We start from the raw sequence: 19,572 nt of genomic DNA, 5'->3' as shown, positions 1-19,572 counted from the left end.
AAGCGCAGTCGCGCCAACCTGTTGCGACCTTGCCAACAGAGGGCAGTACTACATACAAAATTTAGAGACAGTTCTCGCACACCGTCGACCTTAAGACGAGAAATAACTCCAACTTTTTTTTCGAATCTAGCTTTTTGAAAAACTGGCCATGTTGCATCTGGCTGAATTGTCTGTATACTTTTAATTAAGTTGTCTTTATTTTAAATTGCCTGAATTGTGTGTGCGCTTCACAGATACATGTTAGGCGTTTAAATAATAAAGCTACCTTGGACTATTTGTTTTTCTAAAATCCTTGCCAGTTTTGTTCTGTTGGCTAAGTAAGTGTTGCTCTGGATTAACCCATATAAGATACATGACGCCATGTAAGTCCACCCAAGAAAATAGCACAACCCGCAAGTCAAGTTGCAAGAAGATTATTTTGGTGATTAACCCCATCTGACAGGAAACAAAGTTTCTGGAAAGCGATTCTAATTCATCCAAGCTCATCACCAAATCTAGAGAATCCTTTGAAATGAAGGTTTGGTTAATTGATAAGACTGAGCGGTTTGATTAATTAGAGAGATAAGCCAGTTTATAAGTGGGTGATGCTATTAAAAGCTTCTTTTTAATTAATTTGAACCCAATCGACGCTTTGTAACGCTCAAAGCTGTTTTCATATAAAATCTTAAAAATCTTTAAAAATCAAAATAAAAATACATAACTTTTACAAAGCATCTTGAAAGTGGCCATTAAAATTGAACTGAATTATCAGTTAAGTTCATTGCTTTACTTTATTGAATCACCAAACTTCTCTCAATTTTATGGGAAAAGGGAAATCAATTAAGAGTTTGATATGACAATTGAGTTGCGACTGAGGTCTCGTTTGTTCGTGGCCATTTCAGTGACTCTGCTGTCGCTCTTGTGTTCTTGTGAGTTCGAGGCGGAGACTAGTGACCTTCGACTGATCTACGCGACAGGTCTGGTGCGCCACGGGACAGCCACCCCTGGGGTGCTCCTTCCCAACGACCCCTTCACCGACAAATGGATCACGTGAGTTCCCATATCACATGGCTGCATCCATTGCAATAAGGCCGTGACATTGCAAAATAAAACAAAAAGGACTTGATTGAGTTCAGAGGCTTCGGTTGCATGTTGAATTCTTTCAAGTAGGGGCGAAAAGTTCGTCGATATAGTATTTGGGATAACCAAAATGATTTTCCGGGCGCCTCAAAACACCCTTTTCTGCAGATACGTTTTGGACCACAATTTTTGTTTGAAAAAGCAGCCGTTTTTTTGAAAAGTATTGACCAACAAAATTTTTATGGCGCGCGCTGCCATTTATAATGAATCGTATTATCGGAAGTCGAAGGTGTCTTTAGAGAAACTTAAGTGTCCGGCGTCCCAACCACCCCCCTCCCCTCACCCCTTTTACAAGTTACGATATGAAATTTGGTGGCCAAACTCAAATAATGGAAAAGTCTCAGTTGATCAGGAAGTTTTGCGGGACAATTGAGGTCTGATGAGCCCCTGGAAATTTTCCAACCCATCATCTGAATTGCTCTTTTCATGGCACTCATTGGTCACCCCCAAACTACTCAATCTTGAATTGATTAATAGACAATGCAAATAAGTACGAACCCCGGAAGTTTTGTCCAGCAAAATGTGGGAAAATTACAAAGGTTCACAATTATGATAAGCAAAAAGTCATAAAACGAATTCTATATTAGTTTTAGAAAATATTAAAAATATCCAAGCCACAATGACGGTTGGCTCTTTTCTTCTCCCTCCCCCACCTTTTAAAAATTGTAAAAGCATTGCTGTTTTACTTTACCTGCTAATATGGCTGAATGCGTGATGTAAGGGGGGGGTTGAAAAGAGCCTAATGGTTTGCAGCCTTGGGGTTCCGGAGAAGTTGACCCCTGTGGGATCCCTGCAGCACTACAAGTTGGGGGTGACTTTGAGGAGACACTACAGGGACTTCATGTCTGACATCTTTGACCCCCAGGAGATCGACCTACTCTCCACCCCCAGATCCAGGGCACAACTGGCAGCACACAACACCATGGCCGGTGAGTGGAAGGCTGAATGCGTTTCAAATGAGAGATTAGTGTCTGTTCTTTTGTACCAAAGCTAAATTAACTGTATATAGCTTCAAATGAGGAGCAAGGGAACCGTGGATTTATCATCAAGATAAAATGGCATGGAAAACTTCTGAAAATGAGATGCAATTGCATGTTTAACAGATTTCCGATTTTGAAACCTACAAAAACAATGCAGCTACTCCTCTCTTACAAATTTTTACTTCACACGAGCCGTCCCAAGAAATGAACTACAGTTCACAAAATGATTACAAAAAATTGATTTTTTGTAATGTTTTCTACTCAGGGAACAACACCGAGCTATTATGTAACTGAAAAAATGGAGCCACAGCAATTAATTTCAACTGGTCAGATTCTAAGGACGGCCCCCAAAGTTTAAAAAAAAACGCTAAACTTTAGAAAAAACCACGTGCGTTTATTTTTGGCACGATCAAGGTCAAAACCCAGCTGCTATTCGAACCATAATTGTATGTCAATTTTTAAAATGTGTTTCTCAAAAAAATATAAACGACAATAATTTACATTTGTTAGAAGAAACTATGATTTTAATATCACAATTCTCAGAATTTTTGCTCTTCTCAGTTTCATTTCAATTATTGTTAAAATTTCGTACTAGTCCCTCATGTCCAAAAATTATGATAAAAAATCATTTTTCAAAAATAAAAAAGTAATTCAGCAGAAAAATCGTTGTTTTGGACACTTCAAAGGACGTTTATTGGCTGAATACTTACGAGCCTCTGGCCTATGAAAGATGACTACAAAATCGAAGACATTGTCAAACTATAACTGAGCAACAAGTGTGTGAGCTATCGTGATAATCAAATCGGAACTTCTAAGCACTAGATATGAAAGTATTTATTTTAATTTTTTTGAGAGATAACTTCAAAAACAACAAAAAAAATATTGAAATATTGGCTGTACCGAACTTTTCTCACAATTTCACGTCTGATCGTACAATTTTCAGACACTAGCTGTTTTCCATCTCTGTGCATATCTGTTTCACACCTGGTCAGACTTGACTATACCTGGTCAGACCTGACTATACCTGGTCAGACATGACTATACCCTGGTCAGACATGACTATACCTGGTCAGACATGACTATACTTGGTCAGACATGACTATATCTGGTCAGACAAGACTATACCCTGGTCAGACATGACTAAACCTGGTCAGATATGACTATACCTGGTCAGACATAACTATACGTGGTCAGACATGACTATATCAGCTTCAGGTCTGATCAAGTAAAAAAGTTTAGCGCCATGTAACTTCAGAAACGCAGATTGTTATAATGTAGTCCACTGTAGTTTTACGATAGAGTTACAAGACGGCAGGGTATTTTTATGAGGCAAAGAATCATAATGACTGCCTATTTTTACTATTTACCTTGATCTTGTCTGAACTGTTTCGGGAGCAAAATAGCTCCCAATCCAGTCGGATAGTTTGAAAGTTTTATTGAAAGTAGAGCTGTTGTTTCTTTGTTGTGTCTGAGGCATGTAGAAAAATATCGTTTCTTTCAGTTATTATCGCTTCTCGGCCTTTTGGCTAAGATCAAGCAAGTTGAATTTTAGCAAGTTGAATTTGGCGTTGGCTAAGATACTTTCGGCTAAGATTATGTTGCTATATCGATGTCAATTTCCTTTGTCAGTTTAAAGACTTCGCTACCGATGTTACGTTACGTTTGAAAAGAGAAGTTACGTTAACTAGTAGTGTGTGGTATTCCGCTTCCAATTTCCCTTCTTAGAACGCATTTAACAAGTTGTATTTCTTTGGGTATACTATACAGAACTGGGAATAAGCTTCGCATAGTTTATGCTCAGTTGAGAAATAACTTGAATTAATGATTGATCTTTTTTCAGCTTTCTTATCTTCGAGTTACACCTTTTAGACCTTAACTGTCGATTTTGTTTTAAACTACATCCATGCTCACATTTAGCGGTGCAATTGCCCGAGTGCTATTTCCCACGATTTGGCTCCTGAGCTGCAGCGATTGCGATGCAGCCATCAAGCAAACGTCTTTTAAACGCGATATCATCCGCCGAGCTACGACATTATATAGATCTGGATAAACTTCGTTTGAAATGCAAATTCTGCAAGAAGCCTTTCCAGATCGAAGAAAGGCGACAACGCATGAGGGGACTCACTTCAAGGAACCGTTATTTGAAATCAAAACCTACCCATGCAGTTCCTGTAACTAAGCATTTGCCACGCAAAAAGCCTTGAGCAGCCACAACCGTCAATGCAAAGTAGCCCCTACAATTGAACAGGACGGCTGGTCTTTATCTTCATCCATGCGAGGATCTCAGCAACCGGCTCCGAGACGCCCACCCCCGCAAATATCCAACTCCAGGGACCCCTCGTGCACGAATCAAGACTAGTAATGCCCTGATGAAGTCCCCCACCACCGCAAATTACACGCTAAATCAACTCCCACGACCTTGACCAGCGCTACGAATTCCCCGATAAAGTGGACGAAAACTTCAACGCAGATCAATGGCTGGATTTGCTCATTCTCGCAAAATCCAAGAAGTCGAGAAAACAGTCTTCTATGCATAGTACGCTCTTCGCGGCAGAGGTCCAAAAACTGTACTGCACCAACATAAAGAGGGCCATAGAGTTCAGTGAGGGGCACTAAACAATTCTGTGCAAAGTTAACCCAGAATAACTGTCCAATTTTGCTCAAAACCAGTTATAACCCCCATGTGGAAGCAATGCTGGACAAACAGAGAAGCACTGTCACGACCCTTCTCCGAACAAGAAGTAAAAGCAGCCCTTGATCATGCATCATCTGCTCCTGACCCCGTTGGGTTGACCTACGCTAATTTGGCTCAATTAAAACGTTTCGTGTCAGCCTTTATGTCCGGATTGCACCAGTTAGCAGCTTCAGAGGCAATGCTTGATAGGTGAAGGAATTACGAAAGTCTACTCAAGACTCGAGAGGAACAATCGCATCTCCGACAGGAAGCGAGCTTTTTTTTCCAGAAAAGGCGTCATGCAGAACACGCTCATCGTAGCTGAGTCCTAACGCTCCAAGCAAGTTGTCCTCTCTCTTGACCTTAGCGATGCCTTTAACAGTGTGCAACACTCAACCATTTCCGAAGCTCTCCGACAAAGCCACTGCTCAGATTCGATTATACGAATCATACAGTCCGTTTACACAGATTGTGCTACGCAGCCTACCGACCTATCACGCATTACACTCTGTGACCCAGTGAAGGTTTCGAGAGGTGTTAGGCAAGGCTGTTCACTCAGCGCCCTATTATTCAATGGATCCAGTCGTCAGGAGTGAAGAGATGACATCTTCTTCCTGCTTGTGCTATTTGGACGACTTAGCAGCTGTATTGGAGGACGCATCCGAAGCACAGGGGATTCTGTAGAAAATAGTTGACTTCGTCCGTTCACTGGGTTTTACCTTCAACCATGGCAAATGCGGAGCCGCAAACATCTCCGTGCCACTCATCAACGGAGACCAATTTGTACACGTGTTGACCGAGGAAAGAGCCTACAAGTATCTTTGAACGACCACATTCCAGTCAATGGTTGGAGGACTCGAGTCCTGCTTCGAGAGAGCTTGGGATTAGCACTGCTAATAGAAGATTCTCAGCTCTCGCCTATGCAAAAGTTACATGTTCTCAGGACTAAGATCACTCCAATGTTATACCAATTGCTAGAGAACTCATATACCAAACAGAACCAACTCCATATGATGAACCGATCACTGCGAAAGATGCCCAAAGCATCCATTGTCTACCCGAGAATGCAACTACGGCGTACATGAACTTGAACCGTTTTACGGAGAACCTCGACTTCCTGACTTGGTCCTGACAAAAGCAAAAAAGACACTGAAATCGTTGGTCAACGCTTTTAATATCAAAGACTCTCTGGGAACGCTGACCCGGAAGTTGCTTCTCTATGGATCATCCGATGAAGAGGTGGTATGCGGAATAAACCACATTAAAAAAGCTGGACTCTCGGAGATTGCTAAAGAAACTTCTCTAGCCCTGCAACGAATACGTAAGTGCTTGAAACTGAACATCAAGTTAGAACTGCACAACTTGCAGATATGAGCTATCGAATCCCATGGCCAATGCTCCACTCCCTTCTCACAAAAAGAAGTCTTGCAATCTTATTAGAGGCTCGAGACCAAGGCCAAAATAGAAGAGCCTCAGCTCATCGCCTATAGCGACTAAGGCGATATACAGTTTGCACATCAAGTTTTGCGACTGGCGGTTCCTTTATTGTGCTAGGCTGAAACTCACCCTTTTGCAATCACCTGGTGTAAAAAGAAAGACGGGAAAGGCCGCCGCTGTCAATTGGATCAAGAGACACTGAACCATGAGATGTGTCGAGGTTGACCCAGTGAAGGTTTCGAGAGGTGTTAGGCAAGGCTGTTCACTCAGCGCCCTATTATTCAATGGATCCAGTCGTCAGGAGTGAAGAGATGACATCTTCTTCCTGCTTGTGCTATTTGGACGACTTAGCAGCTGTATTGGAGGACGCATCCGAAGCACAGGGGATTCTGTAGAAAATAGTTGACTTCGTCCATTCACTGGGTTTTACCTTCAACCATGGCAAATGCGGAGCCGCAAACATCTCCATGCCACTCATCAACGGAGACCAATTTGTACACGTGTTGACCGAGGAAAGAGCCTACAAGTATCTTTGAACGACCACATTCCAGTCAATGGTTGGTTCCAGTCCAACTCTTTTCGAACGACTGCTCAGCTCAAGAAGGAAGAGCAACACCCTTGTGAGAAAATTGGCCAACCAAAATGACCACCATGCACTGAACCTTGCAGTTGATCACATCACCGGAAACGCCCAAACTCATTAGATTGTGACCTACGAATACTTATCTTCACCGAAGGCTATTAGTTGTTTCAAACATCTCAAATGTTGATCAACTTCAATAAAAACTAAAATTTTCAAACTTGCTATGATTTCAAACTTTCATTCTCCACTATTCTCAGTGCCCTTTTAAATTAACCCCTGTTTTTGCTTACTTTGATTCTGAGGAATTAAATTTTTCATATGTTCTTGTCAGCTTAAAATCTGACACGCAGGGCATTGCCTGACTAATATAAAACTGCTTTTTGCTTCTCCATTTAACACCGAAGCTTGCTTCAGTTGACTCACGGATTGTCCTGGTCTTACACTACCATCATGATATGTCTGCTTCAGGCCTGATCTTGTAATTTCAGGCATGATTATGTCTGGTCCAGGTATGATCATGTAAAGTCAGGTATGATAATGTAATTTCAGGCATGGTCATGTCTGATCCAGGTATGCTCAAGTAAAATCAGGAATGATCATGTCTGCTTCAGGTCTGATCAAGTAATTTCAGACATGAACATATCTGGTCCAGGTTTACTTCAAGTCTGATCATATCTGACTCAAGATCTGATTTTTTTTTCGTAATTATCATGTCTGGTACATGTCTTGTTCAGACATGTACAGTCAAAAAAGAGACATGCCACAGGACTGATAAAGATATGGATTTTGTATGTATTTTTGATGTCCAGACTTGAATTTAACTACAAATTTCAGTACGGGTGGTACCCTAAAATTATCCTGGGCGTAAATCCTCGGCGTAGTGCTGACAACTGGAAAAAAAGGCAACGGGGAACAACTTCCCGAATGACATCTACAGCTGGCGTTTTCAGAAACTGTTCGTGTCTCGGCACTTGCAAGCTCCCAATACGCATCGGTTTGATTAGAATATAAGTTGTCCAGTTTTAACTTTGTCCAGTTATAACTTTGTCCAATTATAAACATGTGCAGCTACGTCAATTTTTCCCAGTTGTCGCCTGATCTCTTTTGTCCAAACGGATCACATGCTGATTATACTGGGTAAAGATCTGGAAACATTTCAAACTAACTTGTAAGTATCATTTAGGGCAGTCAACCAAAAAGTAGATTCAGTTAAGCATTACAATACTTGGGACTCGGCTAACACAATCTTCGGAACAGCTGTTGAGAAGATTTATCCGCGAGGGAAGCTACCAACGTACGAGCTGCTAAGCTATTTACAATGAACCTCCGTCAAGCAAAGAGTCTGGACCATCGTACACCTCGAATGTGTGACCTCTCAATTGAGAGGCGGAGATTGTTTAATTGACATTGACACTTCACTGTCGTTGATGCTTGTTTATTTGACAGGGTTCTACGGCCTGCCCCGGAAGAAGGAGGACTTCGAGATGTGCAGTGGAATGGTGGTGGAGCCCACCTGCGAGATGTTCCCCCTCGACACCACAGCCACATTCATGCACAGGTGGGGCTGTCATTTCTTACTGAGAAAATCTTTAATAATGTCAAGGTTAAATTGTGCAAGGTCAAGAGATCAGATCACAACTTTTATCTCGTAAATTAGTTCAGGGTTTTAAGTGATAGGAACAGTTTTGTTTTTGTTCTAGTTCTGTTCATTTCTGTTGATCTTTTTAGGCCAATAAAAATTTTTGTTAATCAAAGTGTTTTGGTCAATAAAATTTAAGTCAAAACGAATGAAACCATTTTTGATAAGGGTCCCAATTTGAAACCTCTAAGAAGGTCACGCCTGAAAACTCAAGTCTTTGGTCTGTACTTTTCCGGACAAAAGTTACAAAAAATGAAGCCCTCATTCACACTTGCGAAAAATTTATATCTGCCTCTGATGTAATAGTTTTTTGTAAAAAGGCTTCAATTAAAAGCTTCATATGATTTAACCCATGATTTTGAAATTTTTGATACAGTTGCACAATTATTTATCTGGACTATTTTGTCAGTGCTAGATCGATTAAGCACCAGACCAAGTGATCCCACATTTTTTTTGTATGTCAAGCATTCACCCTACCTTTCTCCTGGTTTGCATCAGATTAGAACTCTTATTGTTTCGACCATTGAAAATGGGGAAGAACTTTGTATTCGGGTGTGTTTTAGTTTTTTTTGTTTTTGTTTTCCACGGAAAACCAGGTACACCACAAAGAATCATCGTACAGGGTCGAGTGATATATCATCTTAAAACTTTTTCAGTCGTGATTCGAACAACATTGAAAAACTTTCAATAAACTGGTTTGAAGTTTTGGATTTTTGTCTTAGTTCGAGCGAATAAAGCAAACGAGCAATAGTTTAAAAGCTTAAAATAATTTAATTTAAAACGTTAAAATTTAGTTTTACTTGGGTAACGTTATTTTATTTTGAGTCTTTTACGCCTTTTGGAATCAGATTTTTCAAAAATTCAAAAACTTCAAAAACTCTTTTGTTTGATTTTTGTTTAATTTGTTGTTGATTTTTTTTTCGTGTTTATAGAAGTTTTTCTACAAAATTTTTTTTTCAATTTGCTTATTTTAGTATGGCTGTCGACTATACTTAATCCCTAGTTGTTTTTCTTCAGCTCTTTTTATCACACCACGCTAAAAAAAGACAAAGGTTCGAAAAAACTTGGTTGTTTTTTTAAGACTATGGTCGGAACATTCTGTACTACTTGCACAGTAACCGGCTATCCTTGTTTAGTTTGCTTCTAGTTTTTTTCAAACTTCAAAAAAATGTATTTGATAAGACATCAAAAGCAGCCAATTATGATCCGTATAACCCCTATTTGTTCCGATCATTTGAAAAGTGGGAAAAAGTGTTGTATTCGGGTGTGTTTTAATTTTTTCCTTTCCTTTCTGTTTTTTTGTTTTCCATGCAGAATTGGTTTAAATTTTTTGATTTCTCATGTATAATTTTGAGCGAAAAAAATGATGTTTCAGCAGGCTTACAATAGCTTTATTCAATTGCCTAAAAAACTTACAAAAGCCTAATTTAAGCCTCAAAATTTTTTGTTTTGGTATTTTATTTGTTTTGGTATTTTAGCGCGTTTTTCTAATCAAAAACTTCAAAAAAAACTTCCATTTTTTTTATTTTTTTGTTTTTCTAGTCATTTTCTCTAAAAATGAAGATTTTTTTTCAAATTGTATATTTCACTGTGGTTGTAAAATATTCTTAAAAACTTATTTTTTGATCAGATCCTTTTATCACACCACGCAGAAAAAACGACAATGATTTGGAAAAAAGTTTCTTGGATTTTTAAGACTATGATCAGAACATTCTGCGCTGATTGCACATAACCGGTTATCCTTGCTTGCAATTGGAAATTTCCACACCGACCTTTTGGTTAGTATTAACTAGTTCTTAATTATAGTATGATAGATAGTTTTTTCCTATAGCTCTATTGAGACTAAGGAAAACAAAACCGCCCTTATCAAGGCAAAACCTTGAATGTTCTGTCTGATCTTTCAAACCGATGTAAAAGTTTTCGTTGAAACAATTTATAAAATTCATTCGCTTTTTGTTTTTGAAATTATTGTTTTCAATTTTTAGCTCTAATTTTTGAAAAAAGTGCATCCGCAATTTTTGAAGAAAGTGCATCCCAAATTGTGCTTGGGTTGTCTTTTTTGTTCTGTCAATTTGTGCTTGTTTTCACACAATCTGAAAGATATTTTGCAGCTCAAATGAAAAAAAAAATTTCACTAGTAATTAGTATTCACAACTTTTAATGGTTTGAAATTTTAACTACTCTGAGCACTGTAATTGAAATGGGGATAGTTAGGACGCAATATAATTTGTTCTGATAAAGCGTAACAGGGAAAATACAACCTTTCAAACTGAACTGAGGGAAACAGTCTGCTCTTAACGCGTTTTCATACAATTTATCTATCAATTGGGTCTTTACGTAGCTTGTGGGTGGATAGAATTAGGAACTAAATGTTTTCGTAAACAATCAAAAAAAATTCAAATTAAATAAAAAAATTTAAGCAAGAAGCTTGTGATTGACAATAGAGGGCAGCCGTAACGGTGCTGCGACATTCCGCAAAAAAAAAATTAATTAAAATAGAATTTAAAAATAAATTTGAACTTATAATTTTTGGTATAAACCGGTGGGCGCGATCACCGCTTCGAGGCAATAAACAGCTCTGAACTTCGTATGAGCGTGTACTCTCTAACGGTAAGAACGCAACACGTTGGCGTGGCTGCAAGGATGGTTATTTTGCGAGTTGTTTTTTAGTGCGAGTTGTCTATTTCAATGCCAGTTGTTTTTCTCTTGAGGTGTCGCTTCATGAGTCAAGGCTTTGACCTGATATACAAGTAGCATTGTGGGTTTTTTCTTAAATCTGATTTTAACGGGTTGATGAGAGCAAGTTATTCGCCCCAATTCTTTTAGAATTGATTAAATTCACCGCTTACGCCCCCTATAAACGCTTATAGGCAAATAATTTTGTTTCAAAATCCCATAATTTTTTGCAAAAAGGTTTCAGAGGAAATTTTCTTGAGCCCAGACAATTTGAACCCAGATTAGAAAACTTTCAGATTATTTAAAGAATCCTTCTAAATGGTTAGCTATAAAGTCAAATCTTTTCTGAAGAAAAAACCACTGGAAGAAAAGTGGAATATTCAGAAGAAGACATTGAACGTTCCGACTGCTTTTTAAGCTCTATGGAGCAGTGTTTGCGTTAAAGAACTTGAAAAATTTTTTAAAAAAAAGAAAAAAATTTTCTAGATTTTTTAAAATGCATCTCCATACGCCATACAAAGGGCAGTGTGATAAATTTCGTGTGGTAACCTAAAATTTTTGAAAAACTGCTTGCTTGAACCATTTTGGAAGGTTTTCTAAGACGAATTAAATCTCTTCTTACGCGTTAATAGCGAGAAATATATCGCGTGTTAACATCCTGAAATTGACCATATTGGATATCTTCAAACTTGCATAACTTAATCAAAGTTGAAATATATTTTTAAAGTTGATATCAAGACAACAATACTTTTCGGATTATATGAAAAAATTATCAAAAAATGCTAGTAAAAAAGTCGCAATTTGTCTTGAGAAAATAAAACCACCCAAAGCACAATTTTTCCGCCACTTTCTTCGAAAGTCGGAACAAAAAGATTGAATATAAAGTTTAAAATTAATTTTCGTGACGTACAAACGGCCCATCATGTTTCGAAATAAGCTCATCCGATTCATCTCAGGTTGTTTAATGCTTAATTATTTGAAAATAAAAAAATACATACCCGACCATTGGAGCACAACCAAAATTTTATATCAAAAACGTTACCTTTTTCTGCGTATTTAGAGAGGAGTGGATAAACTGCAACAAGTTGAGGAGTATCAACAGGAGGACCATTGGACCCCTGCGGACCATAGCCTTCCAGGACCACCAGAGTCTGTTCGAGAAACTCACCAAAATCACTGGCTTCAGAATGACCAACTTCAACGAAGCCAGGCCAGTTCTCAAATCCACTCTACAACATTCAGTATTTTGGGCATTTAACTTCAATGGACCCTTAGTTTTTTGGCAATTGGCGCAGACGTAATATATTCAGAATCAACACACGAACAGACGATTGCAAAGTTCACGATTTTCAAAAAAAAAAAATTGTAGAGCCGCTCTACATTTTTTTTTGAAATTCGTGATCTCTGTAACCATCTGTTCGTGTGTTGACTGTGAATATAAAGCGTAGCCTCTCTAGTTTGATTTTGCGAGATAGCTGTCAGTGTTTGTTAGCGTTGCTAGCAATTCTTCTAACAACTCAGATTTAACGAATTCCTTCTCTACTTTAGAAAAATTGTAGAGCCAATTGGTTTAACTAACGTCGCTGCATTTGGGTTTTTGGTATGTGCGCGCATTGATTAGACAGGTTCATAGACAAGTTTTGTCCAAATTCATTACTTTTTTTCTGTTCTGTAGCTTTCAATTTTAAAATGATGAACGCTAAAAATAATAAAGATATATGTTTAGCCATGTTGTTTTGGACTCCATAGGAAAACGCAGTTTGCGGATGCATTGAATCCCACAAAATCCGCGGATTTCGGCAGTTGTTAGCTTCAACTAGTTTTTTTTCTGAACTGTCCCAATTTTCTTTGAGCTCCACAAACATTTCATCCCTAACACTCTTGAGATATTCCTTTAAAACGAAAAAAAAAGATTTCCTGTAAAGAAATAAGTATTTGCTTCATTTTTTGCTTACTTAAACAAAAATATATAAGCAATTGAAGCATTAATTTTTAAGTGGCATGATAATAAATGAGATGATAACCTTGTTGAATTCGGTTACGCTTTCGGTGTCGTGAATTGAAAGTGGTGTTTGAAAAGTTCTCATTTTCAAAGTTTGGTATAACAAGATAAAAACGGACAGTTCTCAATAATAAAGGGTAGACAATTTTACTCGGACTATGAAACAATGCTCCAGCAGACCGTGAGACTACTGAGTTTGGCTCCGGGGTGGCCTTCTCATAGAGTAAATTCGGATAGGGTATAGCGTCTGCTCGTCACGCTACCTTATTTTCGGCCGAAAAGATTCGTGCAACTTCTTAGTCTAATACCGATCCTAATCTTACTCTTATATTTCCTAGTCTCAATAGATCTAGTTTTTACTAGTTTTGTTGCGAGGTTAAAATCGAGGAAGAGCCCCTGTTTGCTAAGTTAAATTTATTATTCTCTGGCTGCTTAAAGTTAATACCGAAATAAATGTTTTCACTTCTTTCATTGACGAATAATTAAACAAACTGTTTTTTTTAAACTAAAATTTATTATTCATTAGAACACCTATCAAAATTTAGTTATTCAAACACCGATCAAAATTTTAATTTTCATGCGCTACTTATGCCTTTAGGATAGTTATCTCATGCTTTGGGAAATATATTTCAGCAGTCTCCAAAAGAAGACTTTTTGAGTACCTTCTAGCAGCTAGCAGAAGCTATAAAATACAGAAGAATAGCAAAATTGTGTCAAAATCATTGATCTTTCAGATCTGAAATTAAATCTGAAATAATTTTATTTCAGATCTGAAATGACCATGAAAAACAAAACATCAGATCCGAAATTAGATCTGAAATAACCCATTCCTAAAGAATCCAAACGATATTTTAACATTTCACAACCTATTTCAGATCTGAAATAGAGCATTTTCTGGGTACGTGTTTCGATCAGTGAGTTGAAAGAAAAGTGTAAAGTTCAAAGGTGAATCCTGGCGTGAAGTAGATATGAGACACAACTAGAAACGTACTGAGCTGGGGAAATCTTATGTGACTTTTTAAGTCAAGTGCAATAGTGTTTAACTATATCCTCCTATTTTGTAATTCCGTATTCATGTTTCGTGGCAAGAGATTTTATGAATAAGCAGAGTTGGTCTCCGTCTTTCGTTTCGATACGGGTCAAAAAGCATTGAACACTTTCATTCAGGGAAGGTTTTAGGGGGGTTCGGGGGCGGACGATTCTTCATCCCCCACCCCATGGTTTCGACCACTTGCGATGGATCCTATAAAATTTCTGAAGTCGCCAACTACGTTTGTGTAACCAAGGTTTATGATATTTGTGTTCGGTTACGAACACAACCATAAAACTTTGAGATTTTAAAATGTAAAAAATCAAAAGTTTTGGTTTATGGAAAAACGCTAGTCATACAATTTCCATATATGAAAAAATACTAATCATAGACTTTTCATGCAATTTTCTCTACTTATGGAATTGCATGAAAAGTGTATGATTAGCATTTTTTCATATATGAAAACTGTATGACTAGCAACTTTGGTCAACCCGGGTATATACTAATTTTGAGGGGGGAGCGCGCGCCAAAAAACGCAATTTTGGCCTGTTTTGGCCTGTTTTGGCCTGTTTTTCAAATTTTTGCCTGCGGCACAGAAAATTTGGCCGATACGCGGGTCTTTTTAGTGCTTTCGGAGAGCTCAGAAAATCAATTTGGTCGACCTGAAAAAGACTAAGTTTTTGAAAATCCGCCCCCCCCCCCCGAGAGAAAATCCTAGATCACTCCTGCTTCTGTTACTGCAAAAAACTAGTAACATTTCGGCTCTTTTCCAGTTCTCCCACTTTTCAAATTCAATTTTGAAAAGCTTTAGTTCTAACGTTGTCATAATGCAATGAAATTTGGCGTGGTGAACAAATCGACAACTGTGAACAAATTTGTTCTTCATACTTTACAGCGTAACATCTAGCCGTAATAACACGTAAAACAAACATAAAACGCCCTATTTGGAAAGGGAGGGACCGGAAAAGAGCCCAAAATTAAAGGAAGAACTGGAAAAGAGCCGTAAAAACGAAGTTCAATCTTTTTTACCAAGCTGCGGGGATATATGGGATCATTGAGTCTGCTTGGTGCAGAAAACCACTCAAATTGAATGAAAGCGCAAAAAAGCGAAGCCGAACAAGCGCAAAAGAGCGAAGCCGAACGCCAAATTACGAACTGTCTCTTGTTACAAATTGCCTGGCAACTTCGATTCTGATGTTGTTGCAGGATAGTACACGAGGCGGTGGAGACTATGCTAGCCTATGGGCTGGAACTGCCCCCCTGGGCCAGTCAGGAGTTGTTGGGGGAGCTGAAGGTGCTGTACACTAAGGACTACGACATAGTGTTCGCAGAGAGGGAGCAGAGACGGCTGACGGGGGGACCCACTCTGCACATTGTACTCAACACCCTACATGAAAAGGTGCAACATATTGATCCAACTTAGCATCCTCTCCCTGAACAACATTTTTTGGGGGGAGGGGGAAAGAACGTTGGTTTTACCAATAAAAAATGTTACGCTTATCGCTAAGCAGTTGCAGCCCAAATTAAATGCTGAGGTAAGGAGGAAAACTTTAACCAGGTTGTTTGTATTTTTTATAGTAAGTTTTGTGTTTATATCATTTCATTAGCCCACTGAAAAACAGTTACTTGTTACAAAAAAGCGGATCAACGACTCAATGGAACTAATCAGAATTGAGCAATTTTTCAAATTTTATTTAAGTTCTCTGAAAAACTCTCTTGCGTTGAGTATTTTTCAAGTTTTTGAGTTTAAGAAGTATAAGAATAGACATTCATTTCTCTGTTTGAGAGCATCACAAAACAACAAACTATTTAATAGACAAAATGTAACAAAAACGACAACAGATGGATCACCTGATTGCCAGATATGCGCAAAACAAGTTCTTTTTTGTAAAAAAAAAAAAAGAAACTAGTTGAATCAACCACTTGAGTAAAATTACAATTAAAACATAAAAACAAGTTTCCATCACAAATGGCTGTTGTTGACAGTTCGCCGTGTCTTTTTGCGGTAGGTTTTAAATGATTAGGCCACAACGCCTGTTAACAGAGCAAATAAACCATTTGAAAAAGAATCAGTTTGTTTAAAGTGTAAGACTGATTCTAACACTAAATTTTTAGAGCATTGCCCAAAAACAGCTTTAAATATTTATCAAATAGGAAAACGAAGACATGATACTATAAACGTATCGTGTTCTTCATTTTTTGTTAAACCAAAATCATTCTGTTCATAATTTCAGGCATACGGCAAGCAAAAAGACACTCGTCAGAAAATGACCATGCTTTTTGGCCATACAAGTTCCCTCATGTCCCTCACAAAGTCCATGAATGTGCAGCTTGAAAAAACACCCGGCTGGGCGGCCGCTCTCGTGTTTGAACTGTACGAGAGTGTGAGCGAGCAGCCGAACAACTTCTTCGTGCGAACTCTCTTCAAAAACAGCACCTATGTCGAAGATTTCTACACTTTGGACGTCCCTGGTTGTGGAACTCTCTGCTCTTTGGAACAGTTCATAGAAGTTTTAGCTCCAATGACAGTCCAAGACTACAAAGCAGAATGCTCATTGAACAACTCCCAAACCTCAAATTCGGCTCAATTGCATCTTCCAGTCAGTGATACGGAGAACAATTCAAACAAGGAGAAAACTACTGAATTGGCAAGCCAAAACTCTAAAGGTGCTATTAGTTCACAAATCAACAAGGCTCAAACTTGTGGCAAAAAAACCAAAAAAGGCAAAAAATGTAGTGACATATAGGTGAACATGGTTTAAAAGTTATAGAACACAGAATTTTGGCGGAATTTGCAAAGAAAATGTGACTAATATACTATTATAAGTTTGCTGGAGTCTCAAATAAGGTCAGAAACTAAATTTTCAAGCCTATGAAAAAAAATATATTAACTTCAAAGTCAGCAAAAGGAATTGTAAAACAAGTAGACAGAGTGATGTGGATTAAAGATAATCGAATTTTTAAGAGCTGGTCGCGCTGGTCGTGATTGCCTTTTAACTTTCACATATTTCAAACAAATATTTAAACACTGGTTTGGTTCTCAAAACATAACTTAATCATGCTTTAAATACTTTTGCCGTTTGGATAAGTGAAAACTTATAGTGATCAGGACTATACACCTGGCATTTGAAAAAAAAACTCAATTTTTTTTTAATTCCAGCAAACGCATTGAACTTGATTTACTGAAATAGCAAAGTTATATTCCAATTTGGCGCAATTTTTTGAAATATATTTTAATGAATAAAATTTTTGATTTACAGAAACAAATATTTCAAAATTTGAAAAAACTTGCACTATTTATGCACTACTTATGCAATACTTATGCAATACTTGTGCGCTACTTATGCACTACTTTTGCACTACTTATGCACTACTTGTGCACTACTTATGCGTTTCCGATGTTTAACTCATCCTTTTGTAAAAAAAAATACTTCAGCAGTCTCCAAAAGGAGACTTTGCTGAGTACCAGCTAGCAGCTAGCAGAAGCTATAAAAACCAGAAGAATAGCAAAAACTACGTCACAACCATTGCTTTTTCAGATCTAAAATGTATTTTTTTCAGATCTGACATGGCCATGAAAAACAAAAATTTAGATTTGAAAAACCCATTCCTAAAGTATTCAAGCGTTATTTCAACATTTCATAACCTATTTCAGATCTCTAATTTAGATCTGAATCAGATTATCTGAAACAGGGTTTCTATCTGATCAGGAAGAGTTCATCATCCATGATGCCAGCGTAAAGTGAGAAAAAACAGTGTAGAATTTCTGCTTTTCACTTATATGTTAAGTCTTATGTTCATCAAAACTAATCTATGCGATCTGCAATATGTTCCACAAAACAATAAATAGACTAAGCGGTGGTGACACCGAGGTAGCAAAATAAGGGTTTGCGCACAGTAGATATTAGATTTGATTGTATCTTTGATGTTGACTTTTATTGACAATAATTCTTCAAAAGCGTTGAATAGAAAAAAATCTATTATAAGTCTTTAGAGCAATTACTTACATTTGTATGAAAATTAGATGAAAATCATTTTTTTCTACAGGCGCCGTAAATGAAATTGTATGACAAGCCTTTAGCTTTATGGTTATCAACCCGGGTGGCTATAATACTACTGAATCGGGGGTTAGGAAATTAGACGCTAAGCAAAGGCGACCTGACCAACAAAAACGAAATTAGACGTTAAATTGTTTTTGCAAAAATAGCATTGTAGACGGAATGCAAAGGGCTAACAAAACTTCAAAACTTATTCCCTAAAACAAGTTTTCATAATTACAAAAACAGCATATGATTCAACTGCATATCAAGCTATTCATCAAAATTGATTTGTAAAACGTTAATCTCAATATTATTTGAAAAGTTATCAGCTTTAATTCACCTTTTCTAGATTTTCAGTCTTTAACAAACTTTGAAATGCATAAATTATACAATCGCGGCATGTGAAAAATGCGGAATGTGAAAATTGTGGTATGTGAAAACTTGATTTGCATTTAAACCTTGGTTTGCATGTAAAGTTCGAACGAAAGTAAATTGTAGTCAGTAAATAAATTTTATACACGAACAATACAATTACGTCTAATTTCCCATATTTCTAACTTTACATCGACGTCTAAATTCGAGTTTGTTGGTCACATCTAAATTTCTTTTCGTCTAGTTTCCCAGGTTCCTACTGAACCAGTACTGATTTAATCTGAGAGATCAATCTGGAAGATTGCTACCAAACAGCAAAAAATACAAATAATAAACAAAGGAGCTCTCTGATTATGTTTTCTAGGATCTAGAAAAAAAATTCGTAAAATTCAACGCTTTACTCAAATATGATACAATTTTTTCCTGGATAAAACCAATAAAAACTGAAAATCTAGAAAAAGCGAATTAAAGCTGATAACTTTTAATTAATAAAGACAGAGAGAAAAACAACTTGGACTTCTTTATAGTAATTTGTTGTGCAATTGGAATCGGGAAAGTTGTTCTAAAGATATACAGAAAAAAACTTCAATTAAGGTTCATTTTTTGACCAGTGGTCCAGCAAAAACAATTGCCAATCGAGATTTTCATACAAACCAACAAATATTCAAAGCAGCACAATGTCTGAAAATCTTCTAATGTTAAATTTAAATAAATATGAATTAAAAACTGAAATTTCATTTTCTACAAAACAACTTTTCAGGAAAAATTTCAAACAGCTATCGAGGAAAAATTTGTTTTTTGGAGTTACAGTTACTCAATTTTGTTGTCCTACTGTAATCTGCTTAATTTCATAAACGTTTATTCTGTTCATATTTTGTTTTCAAAAAAACGAGAAAAACTATCTATTATCATAGTTTTATTATGATCTATTAACTTTTCTGGGCAAATTGTGAACAAAAATTACACCATAGTGGTTCTGGTCAATTTGTTCTTAAGTTAAGTGTCGTAGTTCTCCACGTT

At 37.3% G+C, this 19,572-nt stretch overlaps 1 protein-coding gene and 1 non-coding gene across 2 annotated transcripts; both read left to right on the top strand.

The window, feature by feature from the left end:
• Positions 1–599: 599 nt before the first annotated feature.
• On the top strand, positions 600–16,971 carry LOC134851320 (prostatic acid phosphatase-like). Its single transcript, XM_063867350.1, has 6 exons — positions 600–1,029; positions 1,873–2,048; positions 8,240–8,351; positions 12,169–12,318; positions 15,347–15,539; positions 16,375–16,971. Exons 1-6 carry the CDS (start codon positions 833–835, stop codon positions 16,885–16,887), a joined length of 1,341 nt encoding a protein of 446 aa, XP_063723420.1. The 5' UTR covers positions 600–832; the 3' UTR covers positions 16,888–16,971.
• Positions 7,075–7,261, top strand: LOC134852214 (U2 spliceosomal RNA). The gene has a single exon (XR_010164294.1). It is a non-coding gene; the product is annotated as a U2 spliceosomal RNA (small nuclear RNA).
• Positions 16,972–19,572: the final 2,601 nt, after the last annotated feature.

This window comes from Symsagittifera roscoffensis, chromosome 7, assembly GCF_963678635.1.
Source record: "Symsagittifera roscoffensis chromosome 7, txSymRosc1.1, whole genome shotgun sequence".
Lineage (NCBI taxonomy): Eukaryota > Metazoa > Xenacoelomorpha > Acoela > Convolutidae > Symsagittifera > Symsagittifera roscoffensis.
Note: the sequence above shows the minus strand (reverse complement) of the source record. Positions and strands in the feature narration are given on the sequence as shown.